The sequence below is a fragment of the Argentina anserina genome, chromosome 4 (assembly GCF_933775445.1).
Source record: "Argentina anserina chromosome 4, drPotAnse1.1, whole genome shotgun sequence".
NCBI classification, from domain to species: domain Eukaryota; kingdom Viridiplantae; phylum Streptophyta; class Magnoliopsida; order Rosales; family Rosaceae; genus Argentina; species Argentina anserina.
This window is the reverse complement of record NC_065875.1, coordinates 11,343,716-11,369,418: the sequence shown is the minus strand read 5'-3', so window position 1 is coordinate 11,369,418 and position 25,703 is coordinate 11,343,716. Positions and strand designations below refer to the sequence as shown.

At 37.2% G+C, this 25,703-nt stretch overlaps 3 protein-coding genes and 1 pseudogene across 3 annotated transcripts; 1 reads left to right on the top strand and 3 right to left on the bottom strand.

The window, feature by feature from the left end:
• Positions 1-5,715: 5,715 nt before the first annotated feature.
• Positions 5,716-7,273, top strand: LOC126790637 (protein ELC-like). The gene has a single exon (XM_050516959.1). The coding sequence runs from the start codon at positions 5,802-5,804 to the stop codon at positions 7,020-7,022; it is 1,221 nt and encodes a 406-aa protein (XP_050372916.1). The 5' UTR covers positions 5,716-5,801; the 3' UTR covers positions 7,023-7,273.
• Positions 7,274-11,371: 4,098 nt separating this feature from the next.
• On the bottom strand, positions 11,372-12,865 carry LOC126791645 (mitochondrial pyruvate carrier 3-like; annotated as a pseudogene).
• A 2,242-nt stretch (positions 12,866-15,107) lies between these two features.
• LOC126792170 (mogroside IE synthase-like) lies at positions 15,108-17,251 on the bottom strand. The gene is made up of 2 exons (XM_050518650.1): positions 16,586-17,251; positions 15,108-15,830 (listed from the first exon to the last, which is right to left on the bottom strand). The coding sequence occupies exons 1-2, from the start codon at positions 17,249-17,251 to the stop codon at positions 15,108-15,110; spliced, it is 1,389 nt and encodes a 462-aa protein (XP_050374607.1).
• A 4,949-nt stretch (positions 17,252-22,200) lies between these two features.
• Positions 22,201-24,933, bottom strand: LOC126790732 (mogroside IE synthase-like). The gene is made up of 2 exons (XM_050517077.1): positions 24,171-24,933; positions 22,201-23,007 (listed from the first exon to the last, which is right to left on the bottom strand). The coding sequence occupies exons 1-2, from the start codon at positions 24,855-24,857 to the stop codon at positions 22,279-22,281; spliced, it is 1,416 nt and encodes a 471-aa protein (XP_050373034.1). The 5' UTR covers positions 24,858-24,933; the 3' UTR covers positions 22,201-22,278.
• Positions 24,934-25,703: the final 770 nt, after the last annotated feature.

Here is a 25,703-nt window from a genome sequence, read left to right as displayed (position 1 = left end):
GGTTTCCGAGTAATTACACTCTCAAACACTATCGATTTCACCCTTGTACAATATAATTTGACCACTACCAAAATAAAAATTTCCAAAAAGTAATTAGAAATTAAATATGAAATTCTGATATATTACAGTTTGGCTCATTTTTAACCCATTCGGCTCGAGCTCGTAAAGTTAAATGAGCTAAGTTTGAGCTCAATATTAAGCCCGACCTTGAAAATGAGCCGAGTTTGAACAATAAGTATTTGGCTCATTCAATTCATTTAGCTCACGAGCTAGCTCGGGTTTGTTAAAAGCTCGGCTCATTTATTAATTAAGCTTGACTTATTAACTTTTATGGTATATATATAGTATAATTTTTGTATAAGAAATAATATTACAAATATAATATTAGTTCGAAAGAGCTGAAAGATTTCATTTTAGAATAATTAGTTAAAAACTTTAAGTTCAATAACGAGTTTGATTTGTTATTTTTAGTTTATTACAATAGATTTTAAATTAAAAAATTTTGTGTGATGCTATGACATTAGATTTAAAATTTAATTTTTTTAATTTCATATGGTAACTCAATTCGAGTTTGATTTCATCTAATAAAATGAGCCGGTCTGAGCCCTGCTCACGCTTTTTCAAGCCGAGCCGAGTATGAACATGAAGCACAAAAGTCAAATTGTGGCCCGGCTCGAGTTTGATCAAATGAAAATGAGCCGAACATGAAAAACTTAGTATTCGGCTCAGCCTGGCTCATTTACAACCATACCCAGAAAAATTCTCCTCCAGTGATCTCCGATGTCCAGCCACCACTCGGCACGCCACCGGTCCCGTTCAAACCGTTTCACCATTTCCAGTCGATTGGTACTAGTTCCACATCCCGCTGACCGTTGTACATGGCGTTGCTACACCGTAAGAACTGGTTGTAACTTGTAAGTCAATGCCGCCGTGTGGCCTCTCCCGGCGACTTCAGAGCTCAGGGCTGCTGCAAATTGTCCTATCCCTTCCTTCTTGGCTTGATTCAACCAGAGTTAGGCGACAAATCAAGCTACTTCAGGAATTCGAAATTGGTAAATTGTTCCGAGAGGAAGCTGCGTTTTCCGGCCACTTCTCGACCGATTGGGACTATTACGCAGGACCTAGAGACAAGGATCCTCATGGGTTGCTAGCATTATATGGTGAGTGACCTTGTTTTAAATATAAATGCATGCAGTTATGTTTTTAGAAACTATCGGTTATTCCTTTTGCATTGGTTTGGTTGTTGATGCATTGGTGATATGTTTAGTTGGAATTGATAATGTTGTTAGCTATGTGATTGTCTTGGCTTGATGGATGATTGATATGATACTAGTTATGTGTGTTGGTTTTGGTGTTGAGATGCGGTATTCCTTGCCAGATAGGTTGTGCAACTTGTGTGGATGATAGAGTGTGTGGGTTTCCTTTGTTTATGAGTTCATGTGTTATCAGGTATCTCGTTTAGGTTGGTATTGAGAAGCGGTATGATATATATGGGTTCTCATTCTTGTGGAACACGACAATTATTTTTGAGTTAGAGAAGGGTGTTTGGTCACATATTACCGAGTGAGACTCAGTGTTGTTTTATGGTTGTGATGGAGACGGTATGGGGTATATGGTTATGAGTGAGACTCAGGATGAAGTTACAGAGTGGTTGATAGAGGTATTATGAGATATATTGAGACACTAGAAGAGAAGGAATGAACTAGTTGTCTCACCAGTATGTGAAGCTAGAAAAGAGAGGATGAACTAGCAGATTATCGATTTAATTTCATATGGTAGAACCGTATCTTGTGATATCCCTCTTCCGCCTGGGAGGCGATGTGGTATAGTCGATGAAACCACGACAGCCCAATACTCTCTCGTTAGCGTGACGTGATGGTTTTGGGAGCCTGTGAGTATTATTGTTACCGGGGGGATACTATATGACATGATGATATCATTTGACTAGCGGTGCTAGTTTTTTATTAAAACCAAAAGAGAGAGGATGAACCAACAATGTTCTGATGTTATTCAGAGTATCGTTGATTGGCCGGAGGGCATATTATATGATGATACCGGAAGAGAGGGGATGAACTGGCAGTGTTGCAGATGCTACTAGGTCGCTAGAAGAGAGGGGATGCATTAGTGGACCTTAGGTATATATTCAGAGATTGAGGGGATATGTGTGGTGCTTATATGGTGTGTTGTGGTCTTGTATTGGTCTGTGAGTGATATGGCAGGCATGCACGCGAGTTTCGATATGGTTATACTATTATGTTGGATGCTTCTATCTTAGAGATCAAGAATTGTAATTATTAGCCTTGTCTGACCTTGTATTTGTTTGTGTTCGAGAAATCCTTGGAAGTAATATTTAGATTACGTCATTTATAATAAGTCGCATGCATTAGTATTTCATACTACTGAAAATTGGGCAAATAATTATAATAGATTATTTTAATTCGGTATTGATTTTTCGTCTACTCACTCTAACATGTTTTTGTTTTTTAATTACTTCCCCCTGGGCCCTTTGTTTTCAACCGCCCATCTTGCAAGAAAAGCTTGAGGAGGTCAATGGTACCTGAAGTGAGGCATCGTCATCTTTGCAGCTTCCGTCAGTTTAGTTGTAAGGTTGTAGTCTTTCTCTAATTAATTGAATTTGTGGCGGGGCTTGGTTTATGTGTTAGAGAGCATGGAGGCTCCAGGTGTTGAGGTTGGATGTATTAAAATAGAAGTGTGGTTTTTGTGCAAGAAGGGTTGGCTACTTTCAAATGAGACTATGCCAAAAATTTTGGTACATCTCATTTGATAGTGGTTCATGCACAACTTACCTTAGATATTAGGTTAATTTGGGGCGGGTCGTGTCAGAAAAAAATTATGGGATTTAGGGAGGGTGGTTGAAGTTAGTTGAGATTTCTTAATTCCTAATGTAATAACCCGAATTTTCGATTTCTATTTCTTGTAATTTCTCGGTGATTAATGGAATGGTAAATTGTATAAATTCTTATTCTATGCCTTTTAAGTAGCATTTGTGCAAGTAGAAATTGGTTTTGAGAGATAAAAGCATGTTAAACAAATCAATCACTTTGACTCAAGAGTTGACTTTTAATCTATCACTCTTATTTGAAAAACGTTCTTCACAAAAGTCATAGAGCTCGTCAATATGAGTCCATAGACACACGGCACGCTTAAATCGAATGTCGTATGTGGAAGTTGTTAGCAACATAAGTTTAGTTTTCAATTTTGGAAGGGGTATAAAAGGGAGGGTGAAAAATAGAAACCTAAAAATCAGAAACTATTTTAGAATAGCCGCACATGCACTGTTCATCGTCTCCCTCCTTTCATTTTCGATGCAGACCTTCTTTTCCTTCAATCTCCCTCGTCCGGCTGCATTTTCTGTCGTCGAGGGTCTCATTGGAACCGTATAGTTGGCCACGGCAGCAGCGCCCAGAAATCACTGAAATCCCATCACCGTCACAAACTCCGTCGATGTAGAGTTTTGGTTGTCATTGAGTTCAATTTGGGGAGTTGAGTTGCTTAGTTGAAGCTAATTTAACAGTAGCCTTCCGATCACTTCCCAACTGAGTTGGTTCTTGTTGTAGGTATACAATTTCTTCCTTTCATTTGTTTTGCTAGTTAGGATTGTGTTAGTGACGGTGAGGATAGGAAATTTGAGGAGCAAGGGGTGGTTTGAGATGGTGGTGGGCGGCAGCAGGGGCCATTATTTGGATTGCAATTTTCATTTAAGATATGAAGTTCTGTTTCATGCTTATGTTCTGTGTGTGTGTGTGTGTTTTTTTTTTTTTTTTTTTAGTTGTGGAACTAATGCAATTATCATGTTTTAATCAAGTGAAGTGTAGTTAGAGCTAGGTTGAGTTCACTTGGTTTTGAAATTGTCAAATCCATGTTTGTGAGCTAGTCACAGCCTTGGCTTTAGGTAGTGGAGAGGGTCGCAACAAGGCTTGGTTTTTTACAGTGGTTTAAGGAGTTTTTAGAGAGAGTTAGATTAATGAGACTTACCTTGGTTTATTCATTACTAAGTGAAATTTATGTCACTTGGGTGATTGACAAGCAAGTGAGTGAGCCTCACTTGACATTAGGTGGAGGTCCCAAGACAAATTTTAAGGTGCGTAAACCTCACATTTGTGCAAGTTACTCTTGGTGGTAACTAAACATATTTACTTTTACATTTTGTATACTAAAGTAAATGCATGCTTCAATTAGTGTGATTGTTATATATATTTGGTGATATATAGATGTGCTTCTAAATGGTAATGGAAATGTGCAAATATTATCATTGAATATATATTGTTACATTATTATTTGTGGTTCTTTTTTTTAATTATTGCTATTCTTTGTTTATCATTTTGAGATATTGTTTGGAGGATGAGACCGAGAGGGAAGAAAATGTACCTCTCGGTAAAATAGAAGTTTGTGGATGGAATAACTGTATAGTGTTGTAACTGTTGTTGTGATGTTTGACTGGAAAGGACGAAAATGTACATTCTGGTGTTATTGTTGTGAGTTTCGGTATTGTTATGGCGTTGTCAAACTATTTTTCCAAAGTGGCGGAAATCTGTTATTTTGTTTGTTGTGCTAAAGTGGCGATAGGCAGTGTCGAAACCACACATTGGCCGGGTGTGGGATGATTTATCTAGAGATCCAGTGTTTGTGCCTACTAATGATGAGACAAAGTGTTGTAACTCATGATTAGTTTATTGTGTAGAGCATCATTCATGGGACAAAGTGCTGTAACTCATGAATGGCTCAATTGTCGTGAGTATCATCTGTGATGATGTTATTAGAATGGTGGAGTTACGGTGGTTGAGTAATTGATATTGTTGTGACAGGTTGTGGTTGTGGTGGTTATGTTGTGATGATGCTTTATATTGAGTATTTTTTTTACTGATACAAGCTGTGAAACTTACCGGGTTTTGTATTTGTAATCGCGGTATAGCAATTAATAGTGCAGGGAGTAGTGCTGCAGGTAATACTTCATAATAGTGGAAACTAGACAGCTAGGCAGTGGGGCCCAACTACTGTAGTGTCTTTTCGTTTTTAGTGAAATATGAGTGGATTATATAAATTGTACATTTCTTCACATTGTGTATATTGAGTAAATGTACTGAGTTTGTAAACTAAGTTATATGTTTAAACTCAAGGTGGATATTTGTTTTCTGTAAAGTAATTTCAATTAATTTTGAGATTATTTAATTTTTATTGTTTAAAATTTGAGGTTGTGACACCTAATGTTCTATGTAAACTTTAACTTTCACTTGATCAATTTATCATCGATAAATTCTTGGCTTGAGTTCGTAATAGTTAATTTGCAACCAAAATTTTTAGTGCAAGACATTGAATCAACCCATTAGATTAAACTCAATACCAGTTCATATCTAGAGATTTGGGAACTTCAAACGTAGGTTTCTGACTTTCTCTTACTACATGTTGAATGAACTTCATTTTCCAAAGTGGCAGCAGAGATAGAGTTTTGGTTTAGCCGTTGAGGAAGAACTCTAGAAGTCAACTTTGTTTATGTTGGGACACCTAGAAAATGTCAAGATAGTTGTTTTAATTTTGATTATTGGTCTTTTTGTTTCCAAATAGAATTTCAGATGGGAGGCGTGTTAAATAAATATTATTAGTATTTAGATGATGATGTGGACACATCAAATGATGACCTCCCGGCTCCTCCACCATTTTATGAGTCCTCCAACGCGAGAATACCCCCCCCCCCCCTTTCCCTTTATCTTCTCCACTAAGCAAATCAACTCCGCGTGTTCCTCCCCAAAACTCTGACCCTCCTTCCATCCGACCCGAATCCGATGTCAGGCCCCCAATCGGAGCCCCTCTCGACGTTCCTCAGCGGCGTCCTCTCGCAGCGCGGCCCCAACGCCCTCCCTTACGTGGAGCACCACAAATGGCACATCCGGCAGCAACTCGTCGCCCTCATCTCCGCCTACCCCTCCCTGGAGCCCAAGACCGCCACCTACACCCACAACAACGGCCACACCGTCAACCTCCTCCAGATCGACGGCACCGTCCCCATGCCCTTCCAGGGCGTCACCTACAACATCCCCGTCGTCATCTGGCTCATGGACACCTACCCCCGCGACGCCCCTTGCGTCTACCTCAACCCCACGCGCGATATGATCATCAAGCGCCCCCACCCCTATGTCAACCCCTCCGGCCTCGTCACCGTCCCTTACCTCCAGAACTGGATCTTCCCCGGTTCCAATCTCCTCGACCTCGCTCGCAACCTCAGCGACTGCTTCGCTCAGGATCCGCCGCTCTACTCCTCCCAGCGCCCCCGCCCTAATCCCACTCCCACTCCCACTCCAAACCCTAACCCTAACCCTAGTCTCTCGCCGAGTCTGTCCAATTCGTCTTATTCTTACACTCGCCCGGTGATCCCGCCGACGAGGCCGTACCCGCCGTCGCCGTACGGCAGCGGAGGAGGAGGAGTAGGGTCGTTCTCGCGGGTGACGGAGGACCCGACGGAGGTGTACAAGCGGAATGCGATTAATAAGATTGTAGAGATGGTGCACGGGGACATGGCCGGGCTGAGGAAGGCGAGGGAGGCGGAGATGGACGGGCTGTTCAACGCACAGGTGGCGCTGCGGCAGCGGTCGGAGCAGTTAGGGAGGGGCTTGAAGGAGATGCTGGACGAGAAGGAGGGTTTGGAGCAACAGCTGCAGATGGTGTTGATGAATTCTGATGTTCTGGAGGGGTGGCTGAGAGAGAACGAAGGGAAGGGCAAGGGCGGCGGTGGTGAGGTGGATGATGCGTTTGAGTGCGTGGATGGGCTCTCGAAGCAGATGTTGGAGAGCACGGCGGCGGATTTGGCGATAGAGGATGTTGTGTATTCGTTGGATAAGGCTGTGCAGGATGGGGCTGTGCCGTTTGACCAGTACTTGAGGACTGTCAGGTTGCTGTCGAGGGAGCAGTTCTTTCATCGCGCGACGTCGGCCAAGGTCAGGGCCGTGCAGATGCAGTCACAGGTTGCTAACATGGCTGCTAGGCTCACACATTATGTTGCATCATAGGGGGGTCATTGGTTTTGGTGGCGTTCGTGTTGTTGGATGTCCTGGCTGCATATTTGTGCTGCAATAGAAACGGGGTATGTATAGATTCAGGTTAGATTCTTGTGAAAATATGTCAATCTATTATGTTGATTTATATAATTAGTTTGTACTTTCACTTTTTTTCCTGATTGGGTGAAGTGGATAATTTCTGTTTAATAATACTCTGTAGAAGCTCAATTTTATATAATGAATATCATACTAGTTATTTTTCATGAATTTTTTGTATCCCATTGGTGTTTTCAATTTTATGGCCTTCCCCATATCTATAATGAAGTAATGAAAGCATTTGGTTTCTGATTTGGACATAGAACCTTATCATTAGATATGGAATCAGTCCTCTGATTTGGATTATTATTTCAAAAATTGATAGTTAAGTGATGGATGTTGACTTAGATTCCTTTGAACCTGCCTGAACACAATGATATCATGGTAGAAGTCATTTATTTGTGGTCATTTTTTCATGATGACTAAGTCTATCTAAATGTTATAGCTAAGAAGAAAACTTTAGATAATGTATGGTTTCTACACAATCAATACCCATTAGCAGAACTATTATTTGTGAATTGTTTCTGCACGAATCTGTTAAAATGCCTGTTGCACCAGCCACCACGTGATTATAGCAAAGAAGAGAACTTTAGATAATGTATGGTTTCTATACAATTAGTAATTAGTACCCAGTAGCAGATAAGCAGAACAATAGAGTTTATTTGTGAATTGTTTCTGGACAAGTTAGTGTAGGACCATAGGATTAGGTTGGCTATATTTGGTATAGGATTTAATGTGTGTGGCCAAAAGTGTAATGAGTTCATTATATACACTTGTATATGCTCAACTTGTTAGGATGTGTTTTTTAATTCCTTTTTCTGATTCTTTTTTGCATTTGTTGTTGTCCATAGTTTAATGATATTAGGAGGCTGAAAACCTTGTTTTGTTGGTTATATTGTGATATACAAATAAATGTTCGATTGAAAGAAATTCAATCAATGGAGATTCTTCTCGTGTATCTTTGTGCTAATTAAAGTTCAAAAGTTAAGGATCTTGTCCTAAATAATGTAGTCAATGAGGAGATTGGGTCTGATTCTCTGTTGCTTGATGACTTAGATTGGACTAACTGAGTTTGAAAATGTCACTTTGCTACTACATGGCCTGGAGGCTGAAATTAATAGTTAGTTTGTCTACAGTTATCATCTTATTCCTCCTACTATCAGAATGGCATTATTAGCTGTTGCTAAATCCATTGGACTAATTGATTTTCATACAAAACATGTTATGTCTGCTTCTTTGAATTTATGAAAGCATTGAGACAGTTGTGTTGTTATGAGCAAAACTTGTTCATTTTAAGATGATAGTATTAATCAGGTTGAAATTTCTCAATTATGGAAATTATTGGCATAACGGTATTATCCAGAGAGATTGTCAAGTTACAGTTAGGGATAGAAATGGCCTTTCTTTCAGCTAGATTTTTATTTTATTTTTGTTAATACAGTTATACAGAGCCAAGTCAACTACAGATATTGGAAATATTGGATTTTTTTTCTTAAGACGTGGATTTTTATAACATTGGTAGTAAAAAAGGTGGATGTTGGTTTGGATTCGTTAAGAGTTGCCTGTGTAATGATTTACTTGTTTTTGGTCATTCCTTCAGTATGACTATGTTTGGCTTTTGTTGTAGCAAATAAGAAAAGCTTAGGGACTGTGTTGTATACAATAAGTACTCATTAGCAGAATGGACATTAGAGTATTTGTGAATTGTTTCTGCACAGGTCTTGATTCTCAATAATTGTTCTGAATTCTGTTAAACCAGGTTCTTTTGAGTGTTGGACCATGGTTAAAGATTAACTAGATTATAGGTGGTTATGAGTGGCCTGAAAGTACTCTCACCAGCTCTTTTATACACTTGTATATCCTCAATTTCTTCCCCTTTGTTCTTTTGTTCTGTTTCTTTTTTGTTTGTGGTGTTATCCATAGTTGGACTTTAGTATGAGCTAAAAATTTGTTTTGTTGTTTGTACTTTGATATACACTTAAAACCAATAAGATGAAAAGTTATGTTGAAGGAAAATAGAAGGTATAGAGTTTGTTCTTTCTGGTGGTCATTCTGTGCTACACGTAAATGCCAAAACCTGACTGTGGATGTATTTATATTCCCATAAAGGTTAGAATTAATGGGGAGCTCGGGTTTGCTCCTTTTCACTTGATGACTGAAATTTGACTACTACTACATGGCGTGGTTGAGTAGATCCCTGGACCGGATGAAATGAGAAGTTGGTCTTTCTGGGATTTGTTTGTTTGTCTTCCTTCTTTCATGATGTTATTAGCTGTTGGTAAGTCGTGGACTACTTGATTTTCTCTTAATTATGGCAACCATGGGTGATAATGGTATTGGCCAGGAGGTTGTGGTTACAGTTTGGTAGAGGAATGGCCTTTTTTTTGAGCTAGGACTGTGTTTTGTTTTCCATGATACAGATTCTCAAGTCAATTACAGATGCTGGTTGCATTAATCTTTTTTCTATTTTGTTGAGGTGCGAATGGGGCAAACTTCTGACTAATGTTATTATAGATAATATATGACCAATGCTGGAGTATCCAAGCTGATAAAAAGTGTTCTTTCAAATTTGCTAGGTGACTGATACTCTGATAGTTTGCTTTGGTGACCTCAGAGAATCTATTTGCTCCCCGAATTTCTGTTTCTATGTACGACATTTTCTGTTAATGATGTGAGAATTGCAAATGTTCTTTAGTGTTTTACTTGCTGACATGTATGAATAGCAGAACTGTGAAGATCTTGGATAGATGTTAATACAGTCCTACACAGGAGTTAATTAGTTCTTATTGCTTAGATGGAGCGTTGAAGTTTACTATCTAATTCTAGTTTTGGGGCCGAGTAGTGTGGTGAATTGGAATATGTTTCATCATATGCCATATTCGGTCCAGACCAATAACTGCTTACATCTCTTGATATACAACCTCCAGTCACCAACTCCAGTAGTCAGCTTTAGTGACCTCATATTCAGGTCATTTCTGGTGTACATTTCTAAACGCCATATTCGCATGTGCTGTCTTGGTTTATATTGGTCATTCCTTAAGCCAATTGGATTTAGCTATTAAATTTGTTCATGATGCCTGTATTTATTGTTATTGATTTTTATGCAGTTTAGTACGTCTATGATTCTGATTTTGCCTAACTTGTATTCTTACAGTGTTTGACCATAGTTTTCCATAAAAACTTTTAGATAGAGCTTTTCATATTGTTTTTTTTTTAATAAAACTTTTCGTATTGTTAGTGTTGTTGTCTTATAGCATACTTTCCGTTTAAGTTCATATCTATGAAACAACGATGTATGTATAAGGGAGGAGTGGTGACCCTGTATAGTATATGCTTCTTTTTCTTCGTAATCTTTGTTTCTTTGTTAGATCAATCAAAGTTGGAACAACCTACAATTGACAGGATGTTGACTTAAGGTCAGTTTCGCATCCTTGAATTTGGCGAAATGAGTTGTGGTTGTATTCCTTTTGGGTTCGGATGGTTAGCGATTCTCAATCGGAATGAGGAATCCAGATTTTCTAAAGCAAATTAGAGCTCTTGTGAGAGAAATCAAGATGGTGCAAACGCTAAAACGCAGTAGTAGCAGCAGCTTAGCAGAAATAATATTAGCGGAAGATATCCTTACGGAAATTCTTGTGTGCCAGCTTGGGAACTGGTCTGCAACAAATTTGTCCTCTAGAACTGGATCTCCCCTATTTCCAACGCCAAGTTCCGTCATCCGCACTCGCCCATTGCCGCATTATTTTTAGAAACATCCGGCACATATGGTTTGGTCGATCGTTGTCCGCCTAGTTGTAGTGCTAGGCACTGCTAGCAACTGTGCGAACCAAAACCTAACTGAGCCTGCAAGGTCACATCCACCCACCTGATTATCCAGTCATGCAATGGCCTCTTCTGCTGTATCCAACTTCTCCCCACTGAAGCTAGAGCTAGACCTTCTCTTTTAGGTTCCCCACAACCAACAAGTTCTCTTCAATTACTTCTGCTGCTGCCACAACTGGTCGACCCCGATCAACCGGGACCATAGGTATGATGAGAGTTTGGCTCGTGTAATGCGTCATTTTCTCTTCTTTTCTTTGGTCCAGGTTCTTTCAACTGCTTTGCGTGTTAACAGCTATTGTATATGAGCGGGAAGGAGTGCAACCATGTAATGGCTATGATAGCTAATTTGCTTTACTTGGTATGTGCTAAATTAAACAAGGCAAATTCGTAAGTTTGCATGCATTGGTACGTACATAAGATTATGAGGCTTAGATGGTCTTTTCAATGCATAATGCATATAGTTTAGTATACCGACATAAACTCCAATCATGTTGCACTCCAAATTAGCCTGAGGCACAAATTAATTGAGACTATTGGTCTCAATTTTCTCTGAAGCAGCTTGTTGCTCGTCGGAGGATAGGTAGTCGTGCCTGTAAAATGAGGATTACTGATTAGCTAACTTGATCAAATGTGAATTTGCATACAATCCAACAAAATACTATAATGAATGACTATAACAAAATAGTCATTGTAGTGACCTCGCGAACCTGACCAAATATTTGTTTGGGCGAAAAGACTCAAAGACTAACTCACATCCCTTAATCACATGTTGAAGCAAACAAGTTGATTTACTTAAGTACTGACTGAATTTTACGTGAAAGTTGATAGATGGAAGTGGCAGCAATCCCCAAACTGACGCTGACTAGATTCCAGTTCTTCTGAAAAAATATAGACAAATTGATGAATATTACACTGCAATTTGATTTGCTAGTATAAAGAAGTCTTGCGAGTAGAATCAATTACTGGGGTGATTATTCTGCCGAATCTTGCCCATATAAGTCCAGTGCTCGTAATCACTGTGTAATTGAACAATTTCTCAATTCTCTATCAGTGTGTCGAGCTTGACATCCAAATTATGAATATCAAAACAAATGGATCAAAGAGAAACAAAAACTACTAAGCTTGGCATCCGAACCATTTTCATAGTTTGGATGAACATGCTCCCTTTTCCCTTTCAGCTATAGATTGATATCAAACATACATGTATAGTATGCAGTAGATAATAGTGTTGACCTGTTTGTTGAGCATAGGAAACTTGACTGGTGGTTTAGAGGAGTCGAGAATATTTGCAATAGTTATTTCCCATTTGAAAGTCGGAGCCCAGAAATGAACTGTCCAGAGCCAAAGAAATCACATTTACATAATAGCAAAACCCCATACATAGTACATATATGCAGCTTAAATTGCTTAATTAGTTTTTGGGCATGCATAATGATATTAACCACTATTACGGAAGCATGTTCTCATATGCTTAAAACTTAGTTGACTTTATTGAGTTCAATAACGAGGTAAAGAAGAACAGTGATACAGATCGAGTTCATATATACTTGTAACACTACCCCATTCCACACACACACAAGATCTTGTGATTTCAACCACACTTGGTGGGCAATCTCATGCGCCTACATGTTCATTAGATGTTTCGCAATCTGATCGTAATCCCCAAATTTAGAGCTATGCAATAATATTAGTAGTCTTTCTTTCTAAAAGAAAAATCCATATATACATGCAGCTCATATTTACATCATATTTCATAGAGCAACGAAGCAAGTCAAGAAAGTGAAGAAACCAAGTACCCACTACTCAAAGAAACAACGAACAAAAAAAACTAACAGATCGGAAACAACTAAGTAGTTATCAATGGTAGAGAGAAACAAACTAGTTTTAGGGCCGGCGAGGTGGTTCGACAGCGCTTGCAGCTTAGAAGTATTTGCCATGGAAATAGGATATATGAGGATATCTGCTATCAGTTCTGGACTTCTGGCCTTCTGGGTAATCTTAAGCTAGCTAGCTGATCTCTTTGAGTGGAATAATGGAATTTGGGTAGCTTATTATTAAGGCTTGGCATAGTTAAAACATTGAAAACATTGACCATAGATGTATGTGTGGGCGTGACCGTAGTTGGTATGGCTCGTTACACAGCTGGCATAGCTGGCTCCATGCATGTACTGTGAGGTTGGGTTGCGTTTGAGCTTAACTGTGCTAATAGTCGTGCTGGCTGGGCATAAACATGTGCCAACATCACTCATTATGAACCTTTTGTTCTTAAGGGTTTAATGTTGCTTATTAAATTATGATAAATTCTTGCCTTATCCGATCAACAAGATTATATTAATTTTTGCCTTATCCCATCCACTACTGAGACTTACTTTATCCATTGTAGGTAATTCGTGGCGAATATGAAGTTGAAACTGGTAATGGAAGAACTATTAAACGGAAAACAAGAAACACAGTCATATTTGAGGTATGAACTGGTGACTTATAGCTCCACAGATGCTAAATACCTTTTTTAATCTTGTACACGTACAATTCCCGATACTAAGTTTATTCTCTGTATAACATCACGATAGAAAACACAAGAGGACAAGTACACCAAAAGTTAAAACTTAAAAGCCCCAAGAGTGCAGTCATGGGTAAGCTAAATGCATTGCTTCATTTCAGTTTTACAGTATCTTGTCATCCATCAACTTTCTCATGCATGTAATTGTCTTGGATAGAATATTTCTGAGTGGATAGTGGATACTGTAAAATGTTTTTAGAATAGTCATGCTTTTAAATTGACCTTCCAAAAATTCTGCATTTGGTTTCCTCAGATGATATCATGTAGCTGAAACATAGAGAAGTTGGTTTTTTGGAACACGTATCATATAGTAATCTTTAGATTGTGTGGAATTATTTCAAAGCCTGGATGCATTCCTTGAGTTATATATTGCAGCCCTCAATTTGATTCTGCAAATACTGAAAAATATGCTATATATGTTTGTAGGGATCCAAGGGAGAGGGTCATCCACGTCCTTCAAACATTGGTGACCCGTTTTCGGAAGGGTCTCTTAATCCATATGCTGATGATCCATATGCATCTGATAAAGGTACTTTAATTTCAACCAGTGATACTATTTTTTTTAAAATAAAACTAGTTCTGCATTAAGATCTCCCACATAATTTTCAATTTTTTAATATCTGCATTCCTTCAGTTGCAAGGTATCATCTTAAATTGGTCTGCTAGGTCTTTCTTTCTCAGTTTAGACTCAAATTATTATATCAAATATCTTCAACAGAATTTAGTGTACATCTATACGATAACCTGAGAAATCCCAGCAAGCAGTCATAATGTTTTCAAGTATTCCCTGCCTAGAAAGTGAACCATTTGAAGCTGATGATCCAAACACACTCCTGGGGAAAGAACAACACTATTTTATTTATTGTATGTCAGATACCATATCTTATTGGGAATTTGGGATATAAGAGTTCTGTTCTTAAGTGATATGTTTCACTATAAGTTAGCATGCTGCATACATAACAAGTAGATTTGTACATACGAGAGTTACTTTCTAAGCATGGATTTCTCATGCCAGGGTCACCATATTGACATGTGTTCCTTCTGTGTTGGAGTAGCGCCCTTTTCAGTCTTGCGATTGTTTACAGTACCTAAATGTTTCCTACCCTCGTTGGGTCTTTTAGTATAATGAATAATACTTCCTTTACCAGATGCTATTCTGCATGAAGACAGTCTTATATTTGATTTTGGATGATGCAGACTATTGTGAGCATTGAACAGATGACTTTGACCTGTGTGAGTAATGGGAACTTCAAGGTTTTTCCTTTCACCGACATTTCTCAAGCTAAGATGAATGACTTGTGCAGCATGATATGCTCATAGACATCTCCTGTTTGGGTGATACGATCTCAAGATGACGAACATTACCTGTGTTCGCTATCAACTCTCTGTGCATATATAGGTGTTCAAATCCAGAAAAATTGTGCGGTTTAAGTTTCCACGGTAAAAACTTGTCACAGCATTGACACGATGATAATGATGAGATAGATGTATATGGCTTATTTTGAGCTTTTGAACCAATTCCCTTTGTATAGATTTGATTCATGGATATAGCAGAGTTTACGAAACTGTATATAATTAATGTAGGATTTAGTTTATATCATTAGATACAATTAAGAAACTTAAGTTGACTTGATTTTGGACAGAAATTCCTCAATGTTCTTATCAGAGCTTCCGCCCATTTCCATCGCCTCTCTAGCCAATTCCTTCCAAACTAGTGCAGCGTTTCTAAACTCCTTCCCTTCGTCTTTGTCCATGACTTTCTTAATACACGCACTTATTTCTTCTTTCATCACAGAGCCCTCGTTCACCTTTACCCTAACTCCTACTTTCCACACATCCTTGACATATTTCGCAACAGTTGGATGATCGGCTTGGTGCGGCATTCCCACCATTGGTACTCCTAAGCTCAAAGCTTCAAGTGCAGAGTTCCATCCACAGTGAGTAAGAAAGCATCCTACAGCCTTGTGAGATAAAACCTGGAGTTGTTTGCACCAAGTTACTACAAGACCTTTCTCTGCTATCTGGCCTTCGAAGTTAGCGGGGAGCTTTTCCTTTTCTGATTCTCTGACTACCCATAAGAAGCTGTGGTTGCTGTTACATAGACCCCATGCTAGTTCTTCAAATTGTTCCTGAGTCAGGTTGGCTAAACTACCGAATGATGCATAAACGACTGAACCTGCTTCCTTGGAGTCTAACCAATTCATGCATATTTCCACATTAGGCTCGAAAAGGTTAAGACCGTAGTCTTTGTCATCCTCCAACCTATTATCCAAATACATTGACGGAACTGTTGGTCCGATCGCCTTGACCGGTAAGTTTTGGTTTGCCATCCATTCTAGTACCTGGTGAAATTTCAGAAAAATATTTAATGATATGCATTTATCATGAAAACAAAATAATTTAGAAGACATACGCATGCATGCATGTCTCCTTGTTTAATAAAACTTAATTTCTCATCCCTTTGTTTGATAAAACTAATAAGAGATTTTCCAAATATTTGAGAAGGCTAGCTAGCTAGGCTTATGCGTAGTTCGGGCAGATCGACAACCAAGTCTCTTAGAAGGTCATAATATAATAACCTCAGGTAAGGAGGTTTTTATCTTAGTTTAAGGTACGGATTTTCATTTTTGACTAACTTTTCGATCGAGTTTTCACATCTCCACCGTTCAATATCTAGGTTATAACGTATAGATCATCTCCACACAATTTCAGCCGATTCCATCACCGTTAAGGTACTCATAAATTCGATTTTCTACTCAAAATATGAACGGTTCAGGTTCGGCAAATTCAATACGTCTATTGGTTTTGATTAGTTCGATACCTTAACGATCATGAAATCAGCTGAAATTGTGTAGAGATGATCTATACATTATAACCTAGATATTGGACGGTGGAGATGTGAAAACTCGATCGAAAAGTTGATAAAAATGAAAATCCGTACTTTAACTTAATGTACAGACCTCCGCACCTAAAAAGCTCCGTGTACATATATATATATATATATATATATATATATATATATATTATAAGGAACTGTCTTCACGCATGCATGTTGAATACCGTGATATACTTAAAAAGAAGGAAGATGTTGAATTACCTCATGTTCCAGTTTTTCGAAAGTGCTATGGAAGATCCATCTTACTTCGCTCAAATTTGTAAATTGTCGCATGGCAAGTTTAATGAAAGCTGGGTCAGTATTAGGGTCTGAGAGAAAAGATGGTAAATCTTCAAGTTGTAATGGTGGAAGGGAAGGCAATTTTGTTGTAGGGTTTTCCAAGGGAAGTTTTAATATTCCTTTGTGATACTGGTAACATATGGTTTTAACTGACGCAGGAGTTGTATAAAATGGACCGGCATCTATGCCATGCTCTCGCGCTATGTTGAAAGCCCAAGGCATGCTATAGTGGTAAACCAGGAACTTGAGCGGGTACTTTCCATTTTCTTCACTATTGTTCTTGATGTTCTTGATCAGCTGATTAAGAGATTTCGGAATTTCAGTTTCGCAACGCTGTACAGATTTCTCCAAAGATTCAGACGACCCTTGCGGAGTTTGTTCGGACCCATCGGAAATAATTTCGATATTCAGATTACGTCTGAAGGAACCTGGTTTCATGGTTTTGCTAGCAGGGGTTGTTGAGACCATTGTGACCTTTTGACCCTTGGCAGCTAGGCGCTTGGAGAACTGAAGCATTGGGTTCATATGACCTTGAACTGGATAAAAGAGAACAAGGATGTGACTTTGTTCATCATTCTTGCCTTCCATTTCGATAATGCAGTAACAACGATTCTCAGAAAGTATAGGAAGCAATAGCCAAACAGTGAACCATTTAAAATGAGAGAAATGGTTTGTTCAGTTGTTAACATACTAGGAGTGCCAGCCCTAAATGTGAAGTTCTTATCTGTAGATTAATTTCGACCGATTGTTATTATTAGATGACTTTGACTGTTTCCTATCTAACAAATTATTGTTTTTTTTTCGATTGAGAAATGAAACAAAAACACCGCAACTTAAAACCTCTCACACATTCTAACCAGAGTCATCAATTTTAATTATTTCTGTTAGCTTCACTTGCCTACATATTACAATTGTATCTGCAATTGTATGTATGTGCAATTAAGTAGTGCATGTACGTAATATATTTAAGAATTAGCTCCTAAATTTTACCTATTTGAAAACTTCATCGATCTAGCATTGTACTCGATCGAAGTTTTCCCCCATGCCAGCAGCTCGAATTGATATGAGTATCGGTGAGGTCCTTCAGCCTTGTACTCGACCAATCAGCTCTTGTCAGACTTTTTTTTTTTTTTTTTGAAGACTAGCTCTTATCAGTACCTTTGGTTTTTTAGTTTGAACTATATATATATGCACCTTTGCTCCCACTTGAATTAACTAGAACTCTTGTCGATCTGCAATTAAGATCATTAGTTCATGAAGACAAAGCCACATAGGGAACATTTTGTTTTTAATAGCACGTAATTAAACTCCGATTAGGGCCAATGGGCTATAGCTTCTGTGTAAACTTACGGAGTGATGGGGCATTGAAAGATAAAATTAAGCACGAAACGGTAATATTGACAGTGCTTTCAAAATGAATGGGTATGTAACTATATATGGGCGGAATTACCAGATATGGAGAATGAGTATGGCTGGTTTAAAGCATAAAAAAATTGATAGAAAATTAAATATCTAAAGAATTTGTAAAAAATATGTTGTAACTAAAGAAAAATAGTGAGAAAATTGAGAAGATAAAAGAAATAAATATAGATTTACTAAGAGAAAATAGTAGACAGAACTGTAAAATAAAAGAATAGTGAAAAAATTGAAAAAAGAAAGAATTGGGAAGGAAGAGAAAAAAACAAAAAGGAGAGAATAGAAATAAATATAGATTTACTAATGGAAAATAGTAGACTATAAAATAAAAGAAGAGAGAAAAAATGAAAAATGAAAGAATTGGAAAGGAGGAAAAAAAATCAATGATGAAAAATGAGACAACAACAAAAAAAGTAGGAATTGAACTCATAACCAACCATACCCAAGATTAATTAAACTTAGCTTTCAACCAACTCCATCAACTCAAACTTCAGTAAGAGTATCACATATACTGGGTAATATTTCAGAGCAATTTTTGGTCGGGATATAACCCTACCAGCCCACCAAGTGGTTCCGCCCCTGGTGATGAGTGCCTATGCTAAATGGCCGGCTGCACCGGTAGAATAGGCTGGGGACTAACTTGGTGAATTCCAGGTATAGTTCTAGGTTCGGCAGTGTGGCCGTTGGTATAGGAGGTGCATCTTTTTGGTACAAATTAAGATTTCAGACTTTTCAATGCTCTACTGCTTTTTAGTTCAATTTGTCTTGATCAGATAATCTAACAGTATCGCGCACACTACATGGCTGCAAGTGCGTTATATGTACTTGTTTAATTAGACTATTAGGGAAGCAAATTTGTCTTTTACCCCTAGTTTGCCCACCATGTGCCCACCTCACAGATAAATGACATATGTCATTCTGTTTAGAGTTAATTCCTCATATGGTACCTGATATATGACTACTTTGACAATTTTAGTACCTAATGTATAAAAACGAATAATTTGGTACCTAAAGTTCTCATTTATAAGACATTTTGGTACTCTATCCATTTTGATCATATTTTTGGGGTTATATTCATCATTCTAGCGCTAAACTCATTAAATCCACTTTTTTTTTTCCTATAATTGTCTCTATTTAGAGATAATTAAATTGATATATCTACTCTGCTTAGCATCTATTTCGCATATATCAAATATACAAATTTTCTTAATATACTTATTTCATCCTAATTATTTTCCGCAAAGGAAATAAATTGTTTTTATGCAATTTTAATTTTTTTTATTTAGAAAAAAAAATTAATTACTTATAACTAAAATTAATTTAAATTAATAGTTACATAATGAATACTTATATACGTACATCATCACAGATGCTAAGTAGAGGAGTTATCAAACATTTGGTGATAATTTAAGGGAACATTTTAGCAACTGTACATGAATTCTTGACCACTATGAAGTTTAACACATCAAGTGTTAAAACTTAAACTTCAATACATAAAATATCAAGTCCAACCCAATAAACATACACCACATCATTGCCATCATTAATTTAGGGACATGTGTCAAAATTTAAAGGGTTATTTGGTATGTTCAGCTTTGTGGGCAGCCAAACTAGATTGCACAATTTGTAGCTTGCAAGCAACACCAGTGCACCACAAAGCTTTTTACCCAAATGGTATTCGACATCACATTGATAGAGAATTGTGAGCTTAGGTACTACTTTGATATTTTTACCACAAAAGTTTGAGGATTGATACTGAAACTTTTTGTTAAAATAATTTCAATATTTACCTTTTTTAAAGGCACGTGGGCGATATGTGACCAACATGATAGCACCGTTACTGAAAAATGGTCTTATATCACGTTGATAGCGAAATATGAGTTTGGGGTATCACATTGGTAGTTTTCTACGTCTTAGTACAACATTGACATTGCCACCATAGTTAGGACCTGATACAAAAAAACAATTCATTAAAATACATGAAAATGACTATTATGCGGATATATCAACTGATATACCCAATTGAGAGAAATGCAGTGAGAAAACAACTTGTTAAAAACAAGGATGCGGAAGCAAAAGTCGGATTGGAAATTGTCGAACACATATGCGGCATAAGAGAATCTATGATGAAGGCCCAAGAGGAAAGAATGTTTAGAGAAAAAAAAATGAGCAAAGAGAGCTTACTAGAGAAGAGGCAATCAAAGCGATGCAAACTACTAATTTTACTCCAACAAGTTATGAGTATTATGACGGAGAGAAATGAAAAAATAATGTAAAAATTTAGACAACATGAGTTATTCCCGCCATCCGATGATGATTATTATCCACAAATGTCGACCGATACACTAAATAATCATGAATATTAGTAATTTCTAACTATTTAATTATAATTTATCAACTTAAATTAGTTAAATTGTAATTTTAATTTTTATGAAATAAAAATTTCGAGTTTTAAAACTTTCATAATACATTTATTAAATTTATAATTTATTTAGGGATGGCAATGGGGGGCTAATGTCAGGGGGTTGAAAAACCATACACATACCCAAGTCTGTTTGCATCCACGTATCCACCCCGATCCTCGCAATAGGATACTCGGTACTCTTGTACCCATACCCGTACATGATAAATTTCTCATACCCGCCCCAATATTCGTTAATAACAATTTATTTTAATATAAAAAAATTCTAGTGAAGTACAAAGAATATAAAAAAACTGAAATAAAAATCAAATATCATGATAAAATTATCTCCTTACGGAAAAATTGTTGTATGTGCAAATAATCACAAAATATATTTTGATATTTTTCTATTTATTTAACTTGTTTATTAATTTATTTAAATATATATATATTAATTAATTATATTAACTATATAAAATATTATTGGGTGGGTATGGAGATTGGAATCGAAATACCATCCCCACCCTTTGCCTGTTTCCGCTATCCGATTAGTGGGATTCTCGTACCATTTACCCGATTTTACCCGAAACACTCCCTCATTAGAATATCAGTAGGTACCCTGCCCGCTGGGTAATTTTGTCATTCCTAAATTTATTAGAGTAAAATTATAATTAAATAATAGTATAGAAATTAAAAGGTACAAAATACATTTAAAAAACTAAAATGACACAGAGATACATTGTGATACACTAAATTGATATAATTCATCGATTTGATATCAATCGTCTCTAACCCAAATATGTTACAATGGAGCTACAATTAGCCCTTTTGGGTTGGAAAATGTCTAACAAAGCCAATGGTGCAGGTGCCCCAATTACCATTTAAGTACAAAAGTTCATTTAAAAAATTACACTAGTGCCCCACTCAGTAAATCACTAAAACATTCTTACATATATCAAGTACCATTAATATTTTATGTAGATTTTATTACATATAAGCTTAATTTGGGGAATATAGTTGTGCATTCAATTGCTTTTAATTATTATTATTATTACTAAACTATTGATATATATATATATATTTAGAACTAAATTTAATAGTAGAATTCTTAGCCATCTATTAATGTACATTAAGTTTAATAATTGTGACTGCATGTTAAAATATTGTGAAGACTAGCTTGGTGATGCATGCGAATTGTGACGAGTTTATGAAGAATTGCTTAAATTGATATATCAGGGAAGACATATTCACTAGTATAGACGATGAACATTGTTATGCGACAATTTCAAAATATAAAATCTCTTATGACTATTTTCTTAAGTATAGACGATAAGACTAGTTTATTCGGCTAGTAGTATAAATAATTAAATATTTTTGAAATAGTTTTTAATATTAATTTATGTGCCCCAATCGGCCTAAATTTCTAACTATGCCACTGTCAGTAGTCGGCAAAGGAGATGCTCCCTAAGGTTAATTATTTCAAATTAGTCATGCGGCAAGCTAAGCGTAATTAAGAATATAATAACTACAAGATGAGAAGTACTTTTCTAATTACTTTTAGCACTCCAATTTTCACACGTATTCTTCACTTCCATGTGGAGCTAAATTATCTGAAACTTCCCATGCATCGACGTGAAAATAATATTTGAAACCTGCATTGCATGCATCAATTCTATATGTCCCTTCAACATTATAAAGACAATAATAACAATGATACGTACAAAGATGAATAACTTTTATTGTTGATCACACTCATTACATACAGTACGTAAGTGCTTAATTAATTAAGCTACAATGTTCAGATTAATGAAACTTTTTCTACAAATTCTTCAATGTTCTTATCAGAGCTTCCACCTTCCTCCACAGCCTCATTAGCCAATTTCTTCCAATTCAATGAAGCCATTCTAAACTTCATCCCCTTTTCCTTGTCCATGACCTCCTTAATGCACACAGCTATTTCCTCTTTTGTTGCGAGACCAGATTTCTTATTCACATTAACCCTAACCCCGACTTTCCACACATCCTCCACAAACTTTGCATTCGTGGGTTGATCAGCCCAGTGCGGAATCACCACCATTGGTACTCCCAAGCTCAACGCTTCGAGAGTCGAATTCCATCCACAGTGAGTAAGAAAACACCCCACTGCCTCGTGAGCCAAGACTTGTAGCTGTTGACACCAACTCACTACGAGACCCTTCCCTGATATCTCCTGTTCAAAATTCTTAGGAAGTTTATCTTGTTCGGATTCTCGGACTACCCACAGGAAGTCGAAACAGCTATTTTTAAGACCAAATGCGAGTTCCTCAGTTTGCTCTATGCTTAGGTCTGCCAAGCTTCCAAATGAGGCATAGACAACTGAGCCAGGTTTCTTGCTGTCCAGCCATTTCATGGAAGTCTCCACATTTGGCTTGAAAAGGCTAAGACCATAGTCTTTGTCATCCTCCAACCGCTCGTCCAAGAAAACTGAAGGAAGTGTTGGTCCTATCATCTTGACCGGCCAATCTTGGCTCTCCATCCATTTTAGTACCTAATCAAATCCGACACTAATTAATTAACAACATAAAAAATTAAGTTTGCAACATTAGATTTGTGTCTACCTAGGGTTGAATCTTGAATTGTGGGCTAAAAACTTAATTAAGCATTGAAACATAAAATTTATATTAATTTTTCCCAACATATCTTAGAGTATCTCTAGTTCTGTATAGATGTGGCAAGTGTGTCGAAAAGCCCGAGCCTAGCACAGACCTGGCTTGTCAAAAATCGGCCCAAGCCCGTTAGCGGCCCGGCCTAGATATATTAGCTAATAAGCCCGGCCTGCCTCGAGCACGATAAATTCATGGGTCCGCCTGTTAAACACATAATTTTATATTATTTATATAAATATTTAAACAATTATAATAATAAAAATTAAATATTAGACCTTTTAGATATAAACATCTTGATTACTTCATTATTTTTAATTACATTATATCACGAATATCATCAAAGTAGTGATAAAAAGTCATAGTTTTGACATATGTAATGTTTTAAAAATAAGATTATCGAATGTGTTATAGTATTTTATTTATTTTACCATTATAAATAGTTATATAAAAAAATATTCTAATTACATTTTTTTATGTTAATTGTGTCTTATAATGCTAATGGGTCGGACCGGGCTTAATATTTACGCAAATGGGCTGAACCGAGCCCAGCAAGAAAAATAAATGGGCAGCCCAATATGGCATGAGCACGGTTTTGATCCGTTTAAAATGGTCCGGCGTTTGCCACCTTTAGTTATGTAGGTCTGAAATTGCTCATCATCAAGAATAACAGTTAATTATGGTTGTGCTACATCAGATACATAAAATAGAAGTTTACTTAAATTTTTATATCCTGGTCGAGCGTACGTTTGTATCGATCTCCATTTATCCGTGAATATTAATTATTATTGCAGACATTATATGGGTGAAATATCATGTATCGATATCTCCATCTCTATATATAACAAAAATACACAAGTCTACTGTTTTTTATTAATTTCTTTTGTTGTAATGCTCATCCTGATGCCCAGTAGGAATTTATAAATGATAATTTCGTACTTGGCCGCTTATTATGAATTAACTGTCTATATGATGCAATGGTGCACGCATGAATAGAATGATCGATCCGACCCTTATGCATACATATATATAGAAATGTTGAGTGTACCTCTTTTTCCAACTTATCGAAACTGCTAAAGAAGATGCAGTTTGGTTTCTTCAAATTGGAGTATTGATTCGTGGCAAGCTTAAGAAAAGCTGGGTATGACTCGACATCGGAGAGAAACGACGGTAGGTCATTGAGCTCTAATGGTGGCATGGTGGGCATCATTGCCCTTGGCCCTTCTAAGGGTAGCTTCAGCGTTCCTTCATGGACATGGTGAAAGATGGTAGCAACTGCTAATGAAGTTGTGAAAAACGGAGCACCGTCTATGCCTTGTCGGCGTGCCACATCTAAAACCCACGGCATGCCCGAGTGGTACACCACGAACTTGAGAGGGCATTGCAACGCGTCGCTGCTGTTCCTGATCTTCGTTATGAGGTTGATTAAGGACTTTGTGGCTGAGATTCGGAAACGCTCTATAGACTCCTCGATAGATTCGGAACCCGCAACTTGTTTGGAGCCATCTGAGATGAACTCCATCTTGAGGTTGGATCCTAACGAGGTTGGATTCGGTGTTGGTATCGATTTGCTAGCAGAGAAGGTGGTGACTACAGTAACCCTTTGGCCTTTAGAGACTAGCCGCTTGGCGAATTGAACCATCGGATTTATATGACCTTGAACCGGGAAAGCGAACACTAGGATGTGGCTCTGAGCGGCAGCACCACCCATTTGTTCTTCCAAATCCAGCTTCATTGTTCAATTTCCTATTCTGGCTAAGCTAACTCTAATCTATTTTCCCCCACAGTAAGAATGGAATAACATGCAAGAAGCAACTGTATGTATTGTGATTGAATGCTTAATTAGAGATCTCTAAGTGATATATATAATAAAAATTAGGTTGACTGGTAGCTTGATATTGAACAACGGTAGTGAACCGGTTGATACCGATCGCAATCACAGATTTGCACTAGTACTGCATGCAGGCTTGGAGGGCAAAGTATACCCCTAGATCACTATTCTAAGCATGAGCCATAAATGGAATAACTTGTGGAACGATTAGATCAGTTAGGCGAACAAATTGTTATCGAATTATTGCAATGATGGATTATAGATGACAACAAGAATTGAAGACCAGATGGACCGTCATAAGAAAATGAAGGCCTCTATTAGAACAATGATATGGTTTCGAATAGGAAACGGTATCAGAAATTAAGAACGTAGTTTTGCCGCGACGTGTGGGTTTTTTACGCCATCCAATGTAGTTTAAGCCCTCGAAAACATATATTTTAGTGTTTTTCTTATCACCAATTATTTTAGGTTCATTTTGTTTTGAACTTAGTTTCTTTTGATCATGGGTTTGGTTACGCTTAATTTTAGCGTCATAAGATTTTGTTTCAATTATTAAGCCACCTCTTGTGGCTGCTTTAACCATTATATTTCAGATTAACTCAATTTTCTAATGATTTCAAAAGAACTTTAAATTCAAGATAATCTTATAGATTCAAAGATGTCATTGTTGATAGTTTTGCTGCATCATTTAGAAATCAATGTTATTGCTTCAACTACGTACAAAATCATGTGTAGGCAAACACATTTTCT